This window comes from Vipera ursinii (genome assembly GCF_947247035.1).
Source record: "Vipera ursinii genome assembly, chromosome: 1".
Taxonomy (NCBI): Eukaryota; Metazoa; Chordata; class Lepidosauria; order Squamata; family Viperidae; genus Vipera; species Vipera ursinii.
The window spans coordinates 90,715,742-90,738,649 of NC_139512.1; the positions used below are offsets into that span (position 1 = coordinate 90,715,742).

Sequence of the window (22,908 nt, forward strand, 5' to 3'; positions counted from 1 at the left end):
ATAATAAATAAATGTCTTCTAAACAAATTAGTAGACATAAATAAAGTATGTTTTCTTCTGTTATTAATGAACTCTCTATGGTCAGCTATATGTCTTTTTTTTACTATTTGTGCTAAAAGTAAGATTCAGTCATGCTTGTGTTAGTATAGGATTTCTCAGAGGGGTTATAACCAGGTAAATTGTTTTTCCATCCATTCTTCAGCACATCATTTGCATCTGCCTTCGTTTCAAAGTCAATTTTCAATTCATCCTGAGAATAAATTTAAAAAACCATTAAATGAAGCAAGTGGTTACATCTAAATCTACAGCCACAACCCTAAATGGCCAGGAGTGAAACATGCATTTCTTATTTATATACTGAAATAATAGTAATCTGAATCTCACCAACTGCCCATCATCACTGTTTCAGAAATGAAGCTCTGATAATTCTATTGCTTAAAATTATATACTAACAATTTACCAGCTTTTTCAATTGATTCCTGATATTTTACTGTAATTTAAGCTTATTCAATGAGAATTCAACCTTATTATGGTAAAAATCATCCTGCTGTAACTTGGCTAAAATAAAGACATTATCAGCCTGATCCATAGGGTTCTTAGTGTAATCCAGCATGTGTTCTTTAACCAATTTTTCCAACTATTGCTACAAAATATTTTTTCTTGCATCCTCCTGGAGATGTAAGAAATAATCTCTCACACCAATCTTAGAAACATCCTCTGCCATCTATAGAGTGGCTGATCACAATTAACTTCAAAAATGCATCACATAGTAGAACATTACATCTCTAAGCAACCATAATCCACCATGAAAAGAAGCAAATATAAAAATTAATTTGAGGAAAAGAGTATTTGATTATTACATCCCATTGTTTTTATTATATAATCCAATAAATACAAAACTTATTGCATTTATTGTATGTTGAGATGGCTCAACCCCATCCATTACTCTGATATGTCAAATGAATAATACAATAATCTTACATGAAGTTCTTTTCTGTTATGATCCACTCCACACCAGCAAAGTGTCTTGTATTTAGGAGACCAGAAGCAAAATATATTGCAGATTGGGCGAATTAATAGTGGTTTAATATCTTTCCCTTTATTTGGACCTGGATAGAACAAAAAAAAAGGATAGATAAATCATTAATCATCCATTAAAAAAGCAAATATGTTTTATTTTCTAATATTTTGTACAAAATCTTAATTCTGAAATCAGACATTTTCATTTTTTGTTAAGTATAAAATAATTAGAATCCATGTCCCTAATTCATCCAAGAGTTTCAACAAATTTTGAAATAATGTAAATCTTCTCCACCCACTTGTCAGTTTCAGCAATCTACATTGGACCTTCTTCTGGTACCTGAAATTAATAGATCTTGGATATAGATCTTGATATCTCTATCTCTTTTCTAGCCATGACTTGTTCTCCTGAATTGGAATTGAACTGGCCAAAGAATGACAACCAGATGCAATATCTTGTTTACTGTTTGAGAAGTTAACCAGCCTTGAGAATGTCCAGATCATTAAAAGTAAAGCCATCTTTCAGCTGTATTCAGAATAGCCTTATATGTTAATGTTTTTTTCAAATATAAACTAGGTTTGGGTGAACAAAGACTTCCATCATTGATAGCCATCCTGGGATTTTCATATAATTTTTTTGATTTTATCTTTCCCCATACAGATTATAATGCATTTCTTATATAATGGTTTTGAAACATACCATAAAAAATGTGTGCCACCTAAGTTGTAAGTCATGTCCTTCTAAATATAACAACCTTTTATTTCTGAAGCTTAGGGTTATACATGTATTAACAGCAGCGAGGATTGTATTTGTGCAGCATTGGAAAAATGAGATAGCACCATCGGAGGAAGCAATAAATAAGAAAATATTGGACTGTGCGGAAATGGATAGACTCACATTGAGAATTAAAGGAAAAGAAGATACAGAATACTTTCAAACATGGAACCTATTTTATCAATGGTTGGGAAAACGAGATAGAGAGTAAGAACTTAACTTTTATGACTAAGCAAAAATTAACCCAGAAAACAAGTTGTTCATTAAGCACAACTGAATTGTAATGATAAAAACCTAATAAAATACTTTTTTTAAAAAAGTAAAGCTATCATTTTGCTTGTTTCAAAGAATAGTTAAAGCCCATAGGTAACAGAACAGTTAAAAAAAACTAAGGTTGTTTTCAGGACTGTAAAGAACTGACCTGTCGCAAAACTAATCAGTAACCCTGCAATTATACATCCAAGACACCCAACAGCACTGTAGTAGAGATATGACAAAGAATACCAGGAATCTGCTAAATAAGGCCTAGGAAGACAAAATGGAACAAAAGTCAATAATTGTTGTGCTGTAAACACAATTCCCTTTCCAATTGAGTTTACATCCTAATACCATATAGATGGTTGATAAACTTTAAGACACGATAAGTTTAATTGCAATTTGATTATATCTAACTACAACCAGATAGATGGATGATTGATAGATAGATAGATAGATAGATAGATAGATAGATAGATAGATGCAATAATAATGATGATGATGATAAATAGAGAGACAGACAGATAGATAGATATAAATATTGAAATATAATGACTAATTATAATAGTTGGCTATAATTACTGTTGAAAGCAATTACGAACCACTGCAATAAAATATATAGATAGGATAGGAATATATAGTTAGGTAAGAAAAGTACCTTTCAGGGGCTAAAGTAGGAACTATGGGTACAACCATATCGGTACTATTGCATCCAGTTGTTGAAAGGTAGAGTGGCAGAGTTTTTGATGGTGGAGCAGGATACACAAAAGCTCCAATGGCAACCCAAAATGCCAAAATAAGTCCAGTAGCGAGGCCACCAAAAGCACCCTTAAACAAATGCAACCATGAAACAGTATTACTGGAGTTGTCAAATTTTAAATACCTGTAAGTCTTCTATGCTAGGAAAAGTATTTGTCACTCTTGAAGGACATCAGCTGCAGCATTTCCTAATATCTGGCAAGAGACTCAAATTTTATGAAGCAATAAGAAGATTGTCCATATCACATGCTAGCTAATAATAAAGTGCCATAAAGGAGAGATCATTTGCTATGTTTGATATCAATAATAAAAAATCAACACGAGTGAGAGAATATATATGCAAAGATAATATTATTCTTGTTATTTACCTTCCAATTGGTACAAGGAAAAATAATTCCCAGTGTAAATAATCCCAGCATAGGTCCTCCACACATTCCATGGATACTAAGTGAAGCCTAGTTAGAAAACATATCACAGTTATCAAATATATGCTGTATACATATTGTATATGTCTCATTTCTATAACATACTGTTTAATTGTTTTACAGAGGGTTTTTCCAGAGCCCCTGGTTCTTGCATAGTACATGGGTATAACATTTTAAAAAAAATTAAACATAAAGTTTTTAAAAAGTCTTCTATGAATTAAAAATTAGTCGCTTGCACATAGAATTTGGCTATGTTAGCACAACATGACCTAGAAAATTCCAGATGAAAAGTTACAGGAGCAAAAAATTCCTTTAGAAAATTCACTTCTATAACACTATCCAACTCAAACTACCTCATCTGCAATAAAAAAAGAGAAGTATATCTATCTCCAACAAGTTATGTATTTTTATATCTTGCTTATTCAAATCCATTTTAAGCAGATTTTTATTTACTGTTTATTCAAATCCATTTTGAGCAGATTTTTTTATTTATTAAACTCATATGAAGAGGCAACTAATAGTTCTTTATTTAAATACCAGCCCTAAGACCTTGCTTGTGAAGACACTCAAACATGTGCATAGATGTGCAAAATTATCACAGCCATAATTTCTGGTTTCTTAGATCTATCCAGGACACTTCTGTGGTAGATGTGACAAGGCATGCTTAGTAAAGTAGGAGGACCCTGCATACTTTCATGGTTTAGGATTCATGAATGCAAATGAAATACAATTTAATCCTGCATATACACATTGCCTATATTTGTAAATGCCTTATTTATTCTCAAGGATAAAAGAAATAACATGTTTAATCAAAAAGAAAAGTTGTTTCAATTAAATGGGTTCTATGATTATTCTTCCTGATGATAATGTGTAGGGAAAGCAAATGATGATATATGAATATGAATGGGTTTAATAGCAGATGAAAAAGTCTGTGAATTTAATCTAAGCAGAGCTGTCTAGACTTTTAAAGCCATCTGCCACACGTTCTCACTACGGAAGTTGAAATTTCCTTATTCAGGGAGGATGATACAAATCCAAGGTCATACCAAACATTTAGTTGTGTAGTTACCTGCACAACACCACCCATGAGTGACGCAACTACAGCCATTGTAGTACACAGCCCTCCAAATACTATGCCTGGAGAAAAGGAAGCAATTTTCCTTAGGTACATTCAAATGTATTTTCATCAGATTATTGACAACTAATGACAGCAGTGGATGGATTTCAAAATTTCCTCCTATCATAAGAACATTCCCTGAGATTTACTCCATATGGGACCTTCCAGGTAGCAGAAAATTTGGTATAGAATATTTTGCCATTCTTCCCTTCTCCTTTAACCTCCATAATTGCCTGAAGCTTTCACAGAAGATTTTTTTTTACAGAAAAAATAACTAGATAAAGGGAGATGGGAAAATCAGCTGAAATCAGTGCCACATTTGCTCCTTCACCAGAAATTTCCAAGAAATTTTCACCTTATCTCCAACTTATTTTCAACTTATTATTCCAAACTGCATTATGCAGTATGATGCTGACATCATATATATATACATACATACAGAAGGAAGCTAAAGCCTGATGATGACGGATGGGACTCCGTCGAAACGTTGCGCCTACACCTTTAGTTCTACGTGGGGAAAAACCCGAAAAACCAAGGATCCACATACATACATATATACATACATATATATATACATACATACATATATACATACATACATATATATATATATATATATATATACATATATATACATATATATATATATATATATATACATATATATATATATATATATATATATATATATATATATATATATATATATATACATACATATATATATGTAAAGGTAAAGGTAAAGGATATATATGAGTCATATTTCTTTTTCTCCTTTCATGCTGCTGTTTTGAGGACACTGAAAGGAAGAACTTCACATTTCAATTACTCATGGATAGACACCAGTGTAATTTCCAATGAAAGCACATATTTAATGGCATACTTTCTAGGAAAAAATATGATATCTATCATGTATTTTATCTAAAATCATTTTCATAGGTCATGATAGGGATTGTCAATAAGCAAAGCATACATTCTGAGCATAAATATTTAAATCACAATAAAAAGGAAGAGTAATCCAGGCTCTTAAGTGGCTATTCATATGTATTGATGGCTGTGCTTTTAGCTGCTCGATTTTATATTTATCTTTGTTTGGATCCATTTCTTTCAAGAATGGTCAATAGATTAAAAATTCATGCCTTAATTAAAAATGTGTACAGATTAAGGAAGCATCTACTTCCTTTAAACTAGTTAATATGCAGTGGTCTTGAGCCTAAAGCTCAGAAGAAGGTGGAACATATTATGTTAACTCATTGATGAATCTATTAACACACTCACCCCTTGATTTTATAAAAAAAAAACTATAATCTAAGTGCATCTGATTAGGAACCCAACATCTTTAGATATACTACTCCAAAATTATTGCTGATAATTTGGGATAATAAACATCTCAAAAGGGAGCAAATCATTATTAAATAATCATACCTTTCTTTGCATACACTGATAAGAGAAACTTATCAGAAAGAGCCTTGGTGGAGCAGTGGGCTAATGCCTCCCTAAGTAACACCAGCTGCCTGCAATTAGTGCAGGTTCGAGTCCCACCAGGCTCAAGGTTGACTCAGCCTTCCATCCTTCCAAGGTAGGTAAAATGAGGACCCAGATTGTTAGGGGCAATAAGCTGACTTTGTAAAAATGCCACTGGGGGGGAAAGCCCTAATAAGCAGGCATATACATAGAATGAAGGCTATTGCTATTGCTAAGCACATTGATTTGTGCTTCTTAGATTGTAAGCTGCCCTGAGTCTTTGGAGAAGGACGGGATATAAATGGGATTAAAAAAATACAAAACCTGTAAGATTGCCCAGACAGAGTAATATTGTATTAAGGACTTTTGAAAAGTGGCAAGTTTAAACATATCAGTTTTAAAGACATTTTCATTTTGAACAATAGATTAAGAAAGAGTTTCATTTAAAGTTAAGAAAAATTAAAGTCCTGTTTTCCACCTACATAAGCCTTTGCTGGTCCAAGTGCTCGCACGCTCAGAAAGTTTTGGAAAAAAGTACTTGACAAAATCTTCAAATGTTACTGTTGCCAGAGCATTTATACTTGCAGCCACAGTGCTATAAAAGTAAGCATGTACAGTGTCAGAACAATAAATTAGTCCTTAAAATGTGACTTGTCCTGGGACAAGTAATACTAAATTATTTCCACCCATCTACCAAATAGCCTGCTATGGGATAGTATTGCAAAAGTAAAGGGAAAGGGAAAGCTTCCCCCGCCCATGTGTCCTAGTCATTTCTGACTCTAGGGGCTCATCTCCATTTCAAACCCGAAGAGCCAGCGCTTGTCCGAGGACGTCTCTGTGGTCATGTGGCCGGCATGACTAGACGTCAAAGGCGCATGGAACGCTGTTACCTTCCCACCATAGTGGTCCCTATTTTTCTACTTGCATTTTTACGTGCTTTCGAACTGCTAGGTTGGCAGAAGCTGGGACGAGTAACAGGCGCTCACTCTGTTACGCGGCACTCGGCATTCGACCCACCAAACTGCTGACCTTCTGATCGACAAGCTCACCATCCTAACCCACTGAGCCACTGCGTCCCTTATTGCAAAAGTAGCAGAAAGTAAAAAAAGAAATAAATATGAGGTAAATTAAATAGGAGAAAGAGACCCTGTTCTATATTACCAATACTACCACCATCACTCTGAATGCTAAAATAGCTGAATCTTCTGTTCCACAAATAATAATTATTAGTTAAATGTTGCTAACAGTCGAGATTCTCTTATGTTTGCATAATATACTAAACTTGGATTAAAGCATAATTTCTTGTTCTTATAACAGGCTAAACAAAATAGGTCATGTGGTTGCTTGGTTCATAACCTGCTAAAACAGTGAGATTCCTACAAAATCCATTCCATTTCAGCTTAGATTAGTATGTTGTTATGTGAATTTAGACTTTGCCCAATAGAGACAGATTCGAAATTTTGAAACTGGGAAAAAGTACACTTTATTTCAGGGCAAGAATTGATCTAACTGCATTCACTGAACAGAGATTACTTATTGGCTTCAGACATTATATAACACTATGGTTTGCTTTAATCCTAACTTCTTCATATAACTCCCTAAGTTAAAATCAAATAAGCATCCTTGATTAATACAGTGAATGAATACACTTCAACCATGTGAATTCTTATGTTGCAGCTTTTCCCATTATCTTATTTTTGAGACAAGGTTTACTAACACCATCATAGCTAAGGTCTATGACAGTGGTGGCGAACCTATGGCACAGGTGCCAGAGGCAGCACTCAGAGCCCTCTCTGTGGGCATCTGCACCATGCCCTGGAGGTGGCAACTGTCCCTCTTCAACCAGCCACCTGCTAATTCGCCAAGGTCCCATGTGGCTGAATGCATCCCAGCACGGCTGGTTTCCCTCCCCCCATCCCATCCCTCCTGGCCTCACATGCTCTCCTTTTCCCAGGCACGACCCACTGCATCACCTCCTCAGCTGTTAGCCAACCATCCATCTTGGAGGTGGCTTCTTTGAACTGCTGGCAATGGGCTGCGGAGCCCCAGAGTGCTCCTGTCAAGGAGCCGGCAGGCTGTGGCTACTGATGGACACTGTTGGCCCCAGGCGCTCACTGGCCTCTGTGTGCAGGGGCTGATGGTTCAGGCAGCAGCTGCCCCAGCCCTTGCCTTGCCCCATGGCAATGGCACCCCCACCCTGCCACAGGATGAGTCCTGCCTACCGCCCCACCAGCCAGAGACCTCCTGGAGCTCCCCCAACCCTGCCCACCCCCCATAGGTGTCCCTCCTCATGAGCAACATTGAGGTGACCACACCCACCTTGGCCACACCCACCCAATCTTCCATGACCACCAGAGCCACACTCAGCCAGTGGGCCACACCCACCTGGCACCCAGCAATAAATAAGTGGGTTTTGGGTTGCAGTTTGGGCACTCAGTCTCTAAAAGTTTCGCCACCACTGTCCTATGATATTTTTACTGTTTTTTTTATTTTTCATGAATTTTGTATTAGTTTATACAAAGAAAAAAATAAAATAATGGGAAAATAAACAAGGAAAAGCAGAAAAGGAAAAAACAAAAAGGGGGAAAAACAAAAAGCATGGACTTCCAATTCTTTTTAGTACAATAGAATAAGGTTATAACATGCAGCCTCAACTTTTACTTTTACACAATAATATATACTAGTCATTTCTGCAACAATAAACCTATCTAAGCAAAACCCAAAATTTAATTTTTATTAAGATCTCTGGATGTCTGATCTCTGAAGGATATTTAAATAGTTACCTTCAAGGAAAAATGGCAATATTAGGAAAGTCAACATATTATTAGAGTTTATCAATTTCAGTTTTCCTTCTAGCCTTTTCCAAAAATCTCTTTCTCTTTTGTCTCCCTCTCAATCCTACAAACGTAGCATCTTACAAGGAACAAGGAATCAGTGGAATAACTCATTTTCCCATTACAATGACACATTATCCTATTCTTAGGAATAAGCGGCCTTTGCCTCAAATGCCCAGTACTCATCCTGGCCTTCTGATTTTCAAGGATTTCTTAAAGAATCATTAATGGTAATACTCTAATGTATGCTAGTAATGTGCCATACATTAGATAACATATGTGCCACACACACACACGTAATCTAACAGTTTATAGATGATATCATGCTTTTAAAAATAAATGTGCTATTGCTAAGCACATTGATTTGTGCTTAGATTGTAAGCCGCCCTGAGTCTTCGGAGAAGGGCGGGATATAAATGGGACTAAAAAAAAGAAGAAGTTCTATGTCTGTCAAGTTCACTGAAGGCTTTGCAGTCAGAAAAACAGAGTGGACAGCATTACATTGTAGAAAGAGGAAAGGAGGGACACAAGACAGCTTTTTCAAGAACTTCATTCCCTCTAGTGCTTAGGGCCTCTCAAAGGCTTGGTTTGACACACCTCCATTAAATCCAGCATAGGACAGACCTTAATGTTCCACTGAATGCACATGCAACAAATAGGCCTGGAAGTCCAGGGATCGATGAAAATATTATCATCACAAAATATGGCATTAGCTGGAGGGGGGAAAAGGAGAGAGGAAAGATGAAGAACACTCTTGCTGTACAGAACAACTTTAATGCACATATAGACTGAGCTCATGAACTTCACAAATTTCAGGGTGAAGAATACCATCATGTGCTTTGCTCTCCAATGAAGTAAATGAAGCTAAGGAGCAGAGGGCCTTTGTTCCTGTAACATGATCAGTATAGGGCAGGGGTAGGCAACCTTGGCTCTTTTATGACCCATGGAGTTCAACTCCATGGAAACCTCTCCCTTCCCCTCAGCATGGCTGGCTCAGGAATTCTGGGAGTTGAAGTCCAAGAGTCATAAAAAAGTCAAGGTTGCCTACCCCTGGGGTAGGGTCTAGATTTCAAGAAGGGAAGGACAGCCTGTATAGTGGCTGATTCATCAAGAAGAAATATGACATATAAATTGGTAATTCATCTGAGATGAATACCTAAATGCTGAAAGTTCAATCTTCACCACTTCCTGGTCACTGACATCCCATCTTGAGAAAATTGCTACTAGGTGTGGATAAATTGTCTATGAATAAACTGTCTTCCTTCTATTTATTGTGTCCATCCTTTACAGTAGATTCAGAAGAAATGCTAAGACAGCAACCAGAAGAGGTACAACCAAGATTTGGGGCTCATCACACCCTTCCCAATTTTTTATTTTTTTAAAAAAAATTATAATTGAACAAAACTTTTTTCAAAAGAACAAGAAATAAGGTCATCTTAGTAGAGTTTCAAGCCACAAAGAATATGATTGTCCATTGAGTTTCAGTTGTCCTTCTGCACTAAACTAAATGGACTAGTTATCTGACTCATATAGATCTTTTAAGCTCTTCTGATGTTAGACCAGAGGTTTTAGACTCTGCCCACAGCCTAGAGTTTGACTCTGATAAGGGTCAAGGTTGACTCAGCCTTCCATACTTCCGAGTAAAATGAGGACCCAGATTGTTGGGGGCAATATGTAAACTGCACAGAGAGTGATCTAAAGTACTATGGGGTGGTATATAAGTCTAAGTATGCTTGCTTTTTAGTAGCTATTAATGTGTTTGCTTGCTGGTTCTATCTATTTATTTATTAATCATTCTGGTATTTATATGACTGCCCATCTCACAAGAAATAACTATGCAGCATATATGTACTAATTAGTTTGCAGTTACTGTTCCTCTCATTCCCGATAAGCACTTTTTTATTGCTACACATGGAAGTTAGAACTCAACAGGAGCGTTTGCAAATGTTCCCAGAACACTCCATTTGCACATTATTTTAAAAAATGTTACAGTGCAAGAAATACTCGAATAATTCTGTACCACTCAGTTCAGCACAGCTGCATTTAAGAAAGAATTCAGATCACAGAACAATTCTCTGTTTACAATTTTACCTGATCTGGTGCTGAAATGAAGTCTGCAGTCCAAGGATCACAGCTCATAAAAAAGGAATACATCACCAATCCAGAGAGGACTGCACATGTCAGGATGGCCCATAATCCCACCAAATTAAAGTAGAGCGCACTAAGGAGAAGAAAAAAGATCAGTTAGAAATCATTCAATAAAGGGGAAAAAAACATTTTTGTACACTGCTTTTTTTATTTTTAAAAAGTGTCCTGAAAATTCTTAAATGCTATCTCAGAGTATGATAGTCAGATTAGTTTTTGATAAGACATTTCTTACCATGGTAAAAAGAAGCAAAGATTTAAACTTTTCTCTGTGTGCCACAATGAAAGAAGTCCACAGTCTGCCCCTCGGTACATGTTCCCAGTAGTTTGAGATGTGTTCCTGTTCTTTTCATAATATATTTACTTCCTGCGACTCTGTATGTGCTCTTTTAGTGTCCAAGAGGGTTCTTTTGAAGTGTACTACTAAATTTCCCTGTCCCTGACACACATGAATGTGATTTTCGTGGAAAACAAGGTTAGAATCCTTCACTCTGTTGTGAATTTAGATGGAAGCAGAATTTCACATTTAATATTTAAAATCCTATCTTTGTGGCTAGATACTCTGCTAAGACTGTTGGTTTGTTTTCTAGTACTAGTAAATGATGCCAGTCCTGGGCAACATAAAACAGCAATTAAAAAGAGAAAATAAATAAATAAACAAACAAACAAAAAATAATCACAAAAATCAACAATCAATGCTAATAAGAGAATCGGTTTGCTCTACTAGTCTACCATGGTAGAAGACCATGAATTCAAGTCTCACTTGAACCATGCAGCCAGTTGGATGACCTTGGGCCAGGCACTTTCTCTCCATAACAACAGGTCGTTGTGAGGAAAATAGGAGGAGTAAGGTGTGATGAATATAACTTATTTGTAAAAATAATAAAGGTGGGATACAATATATAATAAACCCCACCCCCCAAAAAATCACACAAAGCAATGATAAATCCCCCAATAAGCCCAATAAGGGCAAGCACAGTCAAAGGTGATTGAAATAATAGTTAAAATCATAAGGCAGAAGTCAGGAGAGGGAGTGACAATATCCAGCTCAAGAATCCAAATAAAAATCCAGGTTCATTGTTTCCAAAAAACTGAGGAGTTTGGGCCCCCCCTTAGTTAGACAATTGTATGCTGCTTCCAAAGCTTTGCATACCCCAACCCATGTGTCTCTTATATTGTCCATCTCCGAAGTGGTAGACCAACATATGTTCAGGCCCTCCTCTTATATGGCCTTCCATCCATGCAACACAATCCTCGCAAGAGTAGGGAATTTTCTGCTGGATCTCTCTCAATGGCCAGTTGAAGCATCCCAAACATTACGCATGAGAGAGTTCATTTTAAAAAAATAATAGATTTTTTTAAAATTAAAAATAATTATATTCTAATCTTGAATTACATTAACTTTGATGGCTACTTACAGTTTGGCATGCTTTTCTGTTTTACATGAAATGCACCTTTGTATTGTGGACTGATTTACCCCATAAATTCCTAGCCAAGTAAATGTTCCTCCTACTGCGATTGTCCAAAATGTGTGTCTTTTCAGGGGGTCAACATCAAAGCTACATAAATAAGACATGAAAAATATTAATTGGCCATTGTTTAAATAGGAGAGTAGCTTAAAACTAATTTGCTTCTACTGGAATTAAGAAACTTCAAGGCAGGAATCCAGTAAACAGATCTAAATAAATGCACAGATTTGGAAGGAATAGCAATAGCACTTAGACTTATATAATGCCCTATAGTGCTTTACAGCCCTTTCTGAGCAGTTTACAGAGTCAGCATATTGCCCCCAACAATCTGGGTCTTCATTTTACTGACCTCAGAAGGATGGAATCTGAGTCAACCTCAAGATCAGTCAGAATTGAAATCCTGGCTGTGGGCAGAGTTAGGCAGCAATACTGCATTCTAACCACTGTGCCCCCAGGGTGGAATTATCACCCACACATAAACTGACTAATTGGTGTCTCTGATAATTTGAAATTCAGGTTAAAAAATAAGCACTCAAGTTGCATACCTAAAGAGGCTTATACTGTATTGAAATCAGGACTCCATCTTGAAATAGGCAACATGTATAATTCTTGGTCAATCTGATTTGATTTAAAAAAATCTAAATACTAACCAGACCCAATCCCATTTACACCTACACAAAGTTGGCCAGATGGTAAAATGGGAATCTTTGCACAAAGAAAAATGCTGGATAAATAATAGATTTCACCAAGAAGAAGGTAAGAAGTTCAGTACTGGAATTGTCTAGGTGGTCATCTAGTCCAGACAATTATTCTTAAGTCCTGCCAATAGACACCCCCCCATGGGGTTTAAAGTAGAACAGGAGAGCAAGAATTATGCTTGATTTTTCACTCACTTCTAAACCCATTAGACAAAATTAGTGGAATAGTTTATTGAAATCCCTATTTTCTTCCATTTCCTCCCTTTTATTTATTTTTTTAGCTATAATTCTGGAAGAGGGTATGGCAAACTGTTTGCATATCACTGTTGTAAACACTACGTGAATGTGTTCATGAAGACATCTGGACTCAAAGCCTACTTGAAAGAGATTTTACATTCTAAATGATTGTACTTCAACAATTACATTTGTAAATGTATTTTTTTTAATCTTTACTGTTTGGATGGCAACACGATATTTTTTCTCCAATCCATTTTTTCTATTTCACTATTATTTTCCCCAAACTTTCTCTTGCCCCATCTCGACAAAAAACCTGCTTCATTCTGTTCTGCTTTGCCATTTCATGTTAATATAAAGCTGATTGTGTTTTTCCTCCCTTATCACTGTTCTTGCTCTTTTTTATTATAAAAGAAACTTTTATAGAAATACCGTATATCTTGCAGTTCTTATTGAAATACCATGTGTTCTGTAGGGCAATTCTCTGTTTTTTGAATTGCCAGTTTTTTCTCATTGACCTTCCACTTTATGGCTGTTACCACTTTGCTTTATTTCCCCTGTACACTATATTTGTTCTACGTGATAACCAATTTGATTTTCTTCTGGCCATCAAATCACTCTTTTGACTCTTTTGAAACTGTCTTAAATTGCTTTATGAACATATTTTGTCCCTTCAGTCCTAAGTTTGCCTGAGATCATTCACATTTAACCTACCAGATTTCAAGAAATTTTATTTTGACACCTTTGGGTGTGGGGTGCGGTGGAGGAATGAGACATGATTACCTATCATTACAAACACTAAACCAGATTGTGAGAAGCCATTCTACTTACTCAAAGACATTGAGACGTGATCCATTTTGAGCATTTTCCCAAACATTTCTAAAACCCCCAGTCTTAAGAGTTCCTTGCACTAAAACTGTCAGGAACCCAGTCAGCATAACAATCAGTTGAAAGGCATCTGTCCAGACAACAGCTTTCAACCCTCCCTAAATCAAAGAAAAAAAATAATATTGTATTTATCTTGATTTTAGTTGCACCAATTCAGTTTAAAGCTCTAGTTTCAACCAAGTTATATTAGGTTAGATATTTATTAGCTCCTTTTTTTCTACCCACAACCAATTATTAGTGCATCATAGGACTGAGTTTATGTACAATATACTTTCTCTGCAGTGATTGTTCACAATAATCACATGCTCTAGAATAGACTATGAGTGGCCCAAGAGTATGGGCCACTCTTAGTCTACCTATGAATTTCCACTCATTGGTAATCTTTCCCTTCAATCCTATAAAATCTCTTCAGCCATTTACCAATATATGTACAGGCTTAAAAATGAATAAAGGACAGAATGGCTGATTCATGCTTATTTTAAGTGTGAGCACAGCTCCCAAATATTTATTAGGGATCACTTATCTCCAATAGTTTCTGCCCATTTAGTATGTTCCAGTAGAGTGGGTATACATTTGAGAATATAAAATGTTTGATTATTGTAGGAAAAAAATACTGAGGTTTCCTAGTTTGTCTTAATATTTGTGCTCAACTATAAGACCCCTCATTAGAACATAAATGCCAGTTATTTAACCATTCCTCTAAAAACATTTATAGTTGAACTATAACAGAAACATACCAGTGTACAGTAGAAGGTGCAAATAATTCCTGTTGCAAATACTGAGCCCCAAAGATTAAATCCAGTCACTGAAAAGCCAAAGGAAGTGTAATTAGATACACTGCAGGTTACTTTTTTAAAAAAAAAACACCTATAGTTTATTTTTAAATATACAAGAGCATGAGAGTAACAACTGTTATCTAACCTGTTTCCATCATTTTATTTTATGTGCTGCAGAACTAAAGTTCATTTCCACCTTTTATAGTTTTCTGTTTTTGTTTGCAAAAGGTGTTAAATTCATTTCATCAAATACATTGGCCAAATCTCAATGGGAAGCAAAATAATTCCTATCAGTCTAGCAAAAAAAACCTATCATTTACCAGAAACACCAGATCAATAGGATGAGAAATCTCAGCTTTATCCTGTTTCACATTACGTAAGGCATTAAAGCAATGGGCTGGAAGGACAGAAAGTGTCAAAGTACAGAAGAAAGTCTTGATCCATTATCTTAAACTGGGCCCTTTGCCCAGAACTTGAGAAAACTATTCAGAATCTATCTTCTCTGGCTACTTTTTAGCAAAAGGGGAAAAATAACATATATCAGAAGGAAAAGTAAAGGGGAAAGGTGCTTTCAGATAGGTAGATAACAGAAAACAAATTCCCCTTTTCTCCTGTCCTTTTCAAGTCAACAACAAAGCACTTACCTTGATTGAGAGCCAAAGCTGGAGCATAAACTACCACTCCTGTGTAAAGGGTCTGCGAAGAGTAGAAAAAGTATTTCAGACAAGAAAAATATTCATTGGGAGCAAATTCAAAAAAAGAAGACAGCTAAAATTAACAAACGAAGGAGATTCAGATGGGATCATATGCCAAGGTTTGGACTGGAAAGTGGCACTGCCACACAGACGCAGGCTCACACACAAATGGGAAGATACATTTATGAATAATATTCATGCATTCTTCTGCCCCGTTTTCCCCCAGTTTAACATGCCTTTACCATCTGTGTGACTATGTCCAGTCTTTTAGGTTGAATATGATAGAAGCAGTTCTAACTGCTACTAGCTGGGAAAAATAGCCATGCTTCTTGTCCTAAATAATACATATTGACTTCTAAATTATAGCATAGATATGTGGTTCAGCCAAGGGCTGCAAAGAAGAACTCAAAATGCATAAAATTCATAGAATACTCTTGGGTCCCTCAGGGTCTATTTTAATCCATGTGATTGTTTGGAAAAAATATGCAGAAAAGGGACCTTGTACATGAGCCTAACTTCTAGAAGTGCTGGACCTCAAATTCCCCCAGTTCCCATCTCAACTTGGCCTTCCCATAATTTCATTAACTGATGATGCCAGAAATATTGGAATTTACAAGGGTAATTAAATGTATTTAATTGTATGTATACATAAATAAATGTACTTATACTGTGTCAATCTACTGTTGTTTGTTCAAGACTGCCCAACTGTTTTAACTGAGATTTATTCTGTGGTAAGACTGTGATGGTTAACGTTAGAGGTTTGGGAAACCCTTGAAACTTTTCTTAACATATTACAATAGTCTTATTTTAATAGGAAGTAATTTTGAACATAGGTGTGAATAATCACAATCTGAAGCAAATCCAAAGAATAAACCAATCAGTCTAAAATCAATACCTGAGAAGATATTGGAAAAGACAATAAAAAACAGATTTGTGAACATCTAGAAACAAATAAAGTTATAGTTTAAAGCCAGCATGTGTTTGTTAAAAACAGATCATGCCAAACCAATCTTAATTCATTCTTTAACTAAGTGACTAAATTAGAAGACAAGTGAAATGCTGTGAACATAGTATACTTAGATTTCAATAAGGCATTTAACAAAGTAGACCACAATCTAAGGTAAAGGTAAAGGTTCACCCGCACATGCGTGCTAGTCGTTTCCAACTCTAGGGGCCGGTGCTCATCTCCGTTTCAAAGCCGAAGAGCCAGCACTTGTCCGAGGACGTCTCCATGGTCATGTGGCCGGCATGACTAGATGCCAAAGGCGCACAGAATGCTGTTACCTTCCCACTGTAGTGGTCCCTATTTTTCTACTTGCATTTTTATGTGCTTTCGAACTGCTAGGTTGGCAGAAGCTGGGACGAGTTACAGGCACTCACTCTGTTATGCAGCACTCATGATTCGACCCGCCAAACTGTCGACAATCTGATCGACAAGCTCAGCATCCTAACCCACTGAGCCACCGCGTCCCTTAGACCACAATCTACTTCTTGATAAATCAGAAAAATGTGTGATAGACAGCTTCACCACCAGATGGATTTGTAGCTGGCTGACAAACCATACTCAGTAGTTCTTAATGATACTACATCTATATAGAAGGAAGTAAGCAGTGGGATACCACAGGGTTCTGTCTTAGGCCCAGTACTCTTCAATATCTTCATAAATAATTTAGATGAGGGAATAGAAGGGGAACTCATCAAATTTGCAGATGACACTAAGCTAGCAGGAATAGCCAACACTCCAGAAGACAAGCTCAGAATCCAAAAATATTTTGACAGACTTAAACAATGGACCCTATCCAACAAAATGAAATTTAATGTGGAGAAAAGCAGGAAAAACCAAAGGTACAAGTACAGATTAGGGTGAAACCTGGCTCAAAAACAGTAACTGTGAAGTAGATCTTGGAGTTCCAGTGGATGATCACTTTTTGCAGTTCTACAGAATGTCCTAAAATTGCAAATTGAACCATTTCTAAAAGGTGCCAATTTACTGCTGATGCTTTTTTAGGTATGTGGAATTAATTTATAGAGTGGAATTCTCTTGGGAACAAACATTTCCCTAAGTAAGCAGATGCATGAAGTTGTCATCAAGAAAAGCTAATTAACTTTATACTGCTTACAAAGCAGCCTCAAACAGCAACAGAGCTCTCATCTTTCCATTGGCTATTTATTTATTTATTTATTTTTATTACATTTATATCCCGCCCTTCTCCAAAGACTCAGGGCGGCTTACAAGCTTAGCAGTAGCCTTCATTCTATGTATATGCCTGCTTGTTAGGGCTTTCACACACACCCCAAGCGGCATTTTTACAAAGTCAGCTTATTGCCCCCAACAATCTGGGTCCTCATTTTACCTACCTCGGAAGGATGGAAGGCTGAGTCAACCTTGAGCCTGGTGGGACGCGAACCTGCACTAATTGCAGGCAGCTGGTGTTACTTAAGGAGGCATTAGCCCACTGCTCCACCAAGCAGTATTTGTAATCCACACTACACTGTTTCCTGAAAATGATTCTTGGCATAGTTGCCTAAGATGTTGGAGGAAGGATTTTCTCTTTATCATCTGCAAAGTACAAATAAAGATGTTCCTAACTGTTCTGAAACAAATCACACTTAAAGAAATATTTACCTATCATACCTCTGGCATTCCGTTGAAAGACTTTCTTATTATCAGACACGTGAAAACAGAAATCTCACACAGTTATTAATTATTCCACATTCTCAACAAAGTTCTATGGGTGGTTTCACAAGTTGTGTGAATGCATCAAATTAAAAATAGTAGGGATTATCCCTGAAATGGCCAACCAGATCGCACTGCATATCTGGGGCATGGGAGGTTTTGGTGCAAACTATTCAAGGCAAACAATTCATTTGGTGAATGATCTCTGGAGGGCTCGGGATAGGGGATATTCCTCTGTCCTAGTCCTATTAGGCCTCTCGGCGGCTTTCGATACCATCGACCATGGTATCTTGCTGCGGCGTCTCAGGGGATTGGGAGTGGGAGGCACAGTTCTTCAGTGGTTCTCCTCCTATCTCCTGGGTCGCTCGCAGTCGGTGTTGGCAGGGGGGCAGAGATCGGCCCCTAGGTCTCTCGTTTGTGGAGTTCCTCAGGGGTCGGTTCTCTCGCCTCTCCTGTTCAACATCTACATGAAACCACTGGGTGAGATCATTCGTGGTTTTGGAGTTGGGTATCATCAATATGCTGATGATACCCAACTTTTCATTTCGACCCCAAACCACCCCAGTGATGCCCTCGCTGTGATGTCCCGTTGCCTGGAGGCAGTTCGGGTCTGGATGGGGAGGAACAGACTTCAACTCAACCCTGACAAGACTGAGTGGCTGTACATTCCGGCATCCCAGGACATTCAAAATGTTCCATTGCTTTCTATGGGGGGTGAGCTCTTACCCCCCGTGGATAGGGCTCGCAACTTGGGAGTCCTCCTAGACTCACGACTTACCCTGGAAGACCATATAGTAGCCGTGACTAGGGGGGCTTTTGCCCAGGTTCGCCTGGTGCGCCAGTTGCGGCCCTATCTGGACCAGGATGCCCTGTGTACGGTCACTCATGCGCTCGTGACCTCTCGCCTAGACTATTGTAATGCTCTCTACATGGGGCTTCCCTTGAAGACCACTCGGAGGCTCCAACTAGTACAGAATGCGGCCGCGAGAGTTGTCTTGGGAGTTTCCCGGTACTCCCATGTTACACCTTTGCTCCGCAAGCTGCATTGGTTACCAGTTGTCTTCCAGGTGAGGTTCAAGGTCTTGGTCATGATCTTTAAGTCCTTACATGGCATGGGTCCGGGATACCTCGAGGACCACCTGCTGCCGGGGTCAACTCCCCTCCGCCCTATGCGTGCCCACAGAGAGGGCCTCCTCAGGGTGCCTCCAGTCAGGGAATGTCGACTGGTGGCCCCCAGGGGGAGGGCCTTCTCTGTGGGTGCCCCGGCACTATGGAACCAACTTCCGGTTGAGCTCCGGATGGCATCGGACCTCCGATCCTTCCGTCGCGGGTTGAAGACCCACTTGTTTGAGTTAGCTGGTCTGGCCTGAAGGGGAATATGGGTTTTTTTTAATTGGTTTTATTATTTTACTATTGCTGTATTTTAATTGGGCATGGTTTAATTTTCTTTTAATTTTTGTATACCTATTTATATATGCCCTGTGAACCGCCCTGAGTCCCTAGGGAGAAGGGCGGTATAGAAATCCAATAAATGAAATGAAATTCAATGAAATGTGTCCTAAACCCCTGACATGGAACTGAGCTATGAGCTACTCTATACTGTACAGACCACATTATTTGGAGTACACTAAAGTGCAACATAAATGCTTGCTAAAATGATGGCAACAGGGATTAAATTGGAAAAATATGTGTTCTTTTACAGCCCCACAATCTATGTTGGAAACCTGTTCTACAACTGAAGCTGAAGTTTCAGAAGAAAATCTCACACTTGAATATAGAGTGTCATGGGAACCCGTAGACTAGGAAGAGTCTAGATTTATCATAAATGTTAGTTATCGGGGTGATGAAAATCCAGAAAGATTATGCTCTTCCATGTATAAAGGTAGAATTTAATGCTATGAGAAATTGAGGTGATTGAAAGTCTTGTATGTGCAGGATCCTATCACTCTTTTATTTCAGAAACACTACATAAACATCCTCTATCACATTAACTGTGTTGTAGAGGAAAATGGGGCTAATTTTGAACAAAAGCTCTATCCATTTCACGGACTATTGCCAAGATATTTAGAAATCATATTTATCATGCAAATATATGGACAATATGGCTTACCGTTTGCAGTATGTAAATCAGTGTTGCTACCATGCGAATTTGCTTGTTAAACCTTAACTCCAGGTACTAGAGGGAAAGGATGGTTACAGTAAATAAAAATATCTGTTGCTTTATCATCCCATTTTCTTCAAGAAATAGTTCCCATAATGATTGTGAAACTGGTCTTCCCATAGGCAATACCAGCAACTGGAAATTCAATGAATACTAGTAGTCCTTGATTGAGCCCAAAATTCCTGTTGCTAAGTGAGATAGTTGTTAAATGAATTTTGGGGGCCCCACACACTTTATGACCTTTCTTGTCATGATTATTAAGTGAATCACTGCAGTTATTAGTGACATGGTTGTTAAGAGAATCTAATTTTCCCATTGACTTTGTGCAGAAGGTCTCAAAAGGTGATCATATGACCCAAGGACACTGCAACTATCACAAATATGAGTCAGTTTCCAAGCATCTGAATTTTGATCAAGTGGCCATGGAGATGCTGCAATGGTCCTAAGTGTGAAAAATGGTCCTGTCACTTTTTCCAGTGCCATTGTAACTTTGTAACTTTGAACTAAATGAACTGTTGTAAGTTGAGAACCTCCTGTAATTTGTTCTACATCCTGGAATGAAGACAGGGGATTGACAGAGACCATAACTTTATTTAACCTGCAGCAATGGTCAGCAACATTGTACACCCAGGTTCAAGAGTGGACCATAGGAAGTTCTCCACAAATGTCAAGCATTTATAGGCTAACTTAAATTGTGCTGAAGTCTTCATCTTGCAACATTCAAACTTGGATCTGTTTGGATATCTGCCCAAATCATTGCATGGGTTACCAACTACACCTAGAACCAAAAAGTGTGGTCAACCATTACAGAAACCTGTAGTGTGTTCTATAATTACATTTCAAGAATTTGGAGCGTATTTTCTCATCATGAAATATTTCATTTCCTTTGGCAAGTAGAACACTATAATTTTACATCTATATATGAGGGTTGAATGGTTTCATTGATGAGATAATTGGATTCTTAGTGGCTTCTAATGGGAGGTTAGTTAAGTAATCTTTTATTAAATATTCCCCTATTAAATCATTAATCAAACAATTAAACTGTGAATGTAACATTAGAAGAAAATCCATTGTCCCAGAACCAGCGTCTCTTGTTATTGAGATGGATACTACGATCTATACAATTACTATTTGCTACAGTTTCTTGAATTTAGTTCCATACACATTCTGGACAAGTTTCATTTCTTTCTCTGTTTTATTATTCTAACTTTTTATGCAAATCATTCAGAGTTAGTTGGAGTCAAGCATTCTTTGAATCTATATAATGAATAGAATACACAGAATGAGAAATTTGAAATGAGAAAAGAAAAAAAGGAATTTTTTTAATATTGATTTGGTCTGTACTTTGTAAGAGATTCTAAATATGTCTGTCTAAGTCCCCTGGAGACACTCTCTCTCTCTCTCTCTCTCTCTCTCTCTCTCTCTCTCTCTCTCTCTCACACACACACACACACACACACACACACAACCACAAATACTCATACTAAGATGAGAAAAGTGTCTGAAACAGAAACCTTATATTTGATATCTCAGCATGGGATGAGCAGGTTTTTGTCAATATATCATTATGCCTTTTTTACTATTTCAAAAAATAGTATTTTCTTTTATTATTTCTCACAATCTAACGTTTAAATGAGAATTATCCTCCTGTCTTTGCAATCTACAGATAATTGTTGGGAAATAATACATTTATAAAAATTGATCACCACGGTCCCTTTCAATGTTGTATATAGTATGTTAGGTGTGTACGTGCTCACTTTGAGAGCGGACAACTAAAGTTCATTTTTGATGTGTGCCTTTGTGCCCACAGTAAAAAAAATGACAATAAAGGTTATCTTATCTTATCTATCTTAATTAAACAGACTGGAACCAAAAGCATGTCTACTATTACATAATACATATACAAATCCATTGTCTTTGCAAATTTTAACACATTTTCTTCCTCTGTATTAATGGAGTCTCCTCTGCATCTTGCTGCCTTTTAGATATATTGTGACTGCTTTTCCCAGAATGTCAAGTTTACAGAAGAGATGATGTCATGTCAAGCCTCTGCACAAAGAAATAACAACAAAGATGCTGCCAAAATGTCTTAGTTGGCCAAATGAAGTCATGGTCCAGGATCTGGAGCAAGAATCACTTTCTAGAAAAGGGGAACTTACCTCATAAGTGCTTGTGATCCCAGATCTGTAGAAAACAGGTAGAAAAAGTTCTGAAGTAAAAATGATGACAAACGTATATGCTATGCCAAACAGAAAGAAAGATGATCCATGGCGATAGACCTCAGCTGGGGTTCCCAGCACAGTGACGGCTGACATGAAACTCGCAGTGAGGGACAGAGCCACTGGTCCACATGACATCTGCCTGCCACCGACCAAAAAGTCCCCAGAGCTTGCTTTTTTCCGTTCCTTAATGGCAAAAAAGATTCCAATGCCAGAAGAGATGAGAAAAAGGGCAGCAAAGACTAAATAGTCCCAAACTACAAAATTTTGCACAACTGGAGGGATGAACTGGCCCAT

The 22,908-nt window shown here is 37.4% G+C and overlaps 1 protein-coding gene across 1 annotated transcript; it reads right to left on the reverse strand.

The window, feature by feature from the left end:
• Nucleotides 1-106: 106 nt before the first annotated feature.
• On the reverse strand, nt 107-22,908 carry SLC5A12 (solute carrier family 5 member 12; the record flags this gene model as incomplete). Its single annotated transcript, XM_083357424.1, has 15 exons — nt 107-250; nt 982-1,109; nt 2,217-2,320; nt 2,709-2,878; nt 3,178-3,264; nt 4,304-4,371; nt 6,298-6,410; nt 9,274-9,362; nt 10,741-10,870; nt 12,213-12,353; nt 14,027-14,181; nt 14,821-14,888; nt 15,504-15,555; nt 20,342-20,407; nt 22,552-22,908. 15 exons carry the CDS (start codon nt 22,906-22,908, stop codon nt 113-115), a joined length of 1,866 nt encoding a protein of 621 aa, XP_083213550.1. The 3' UTR covers nt 107-112.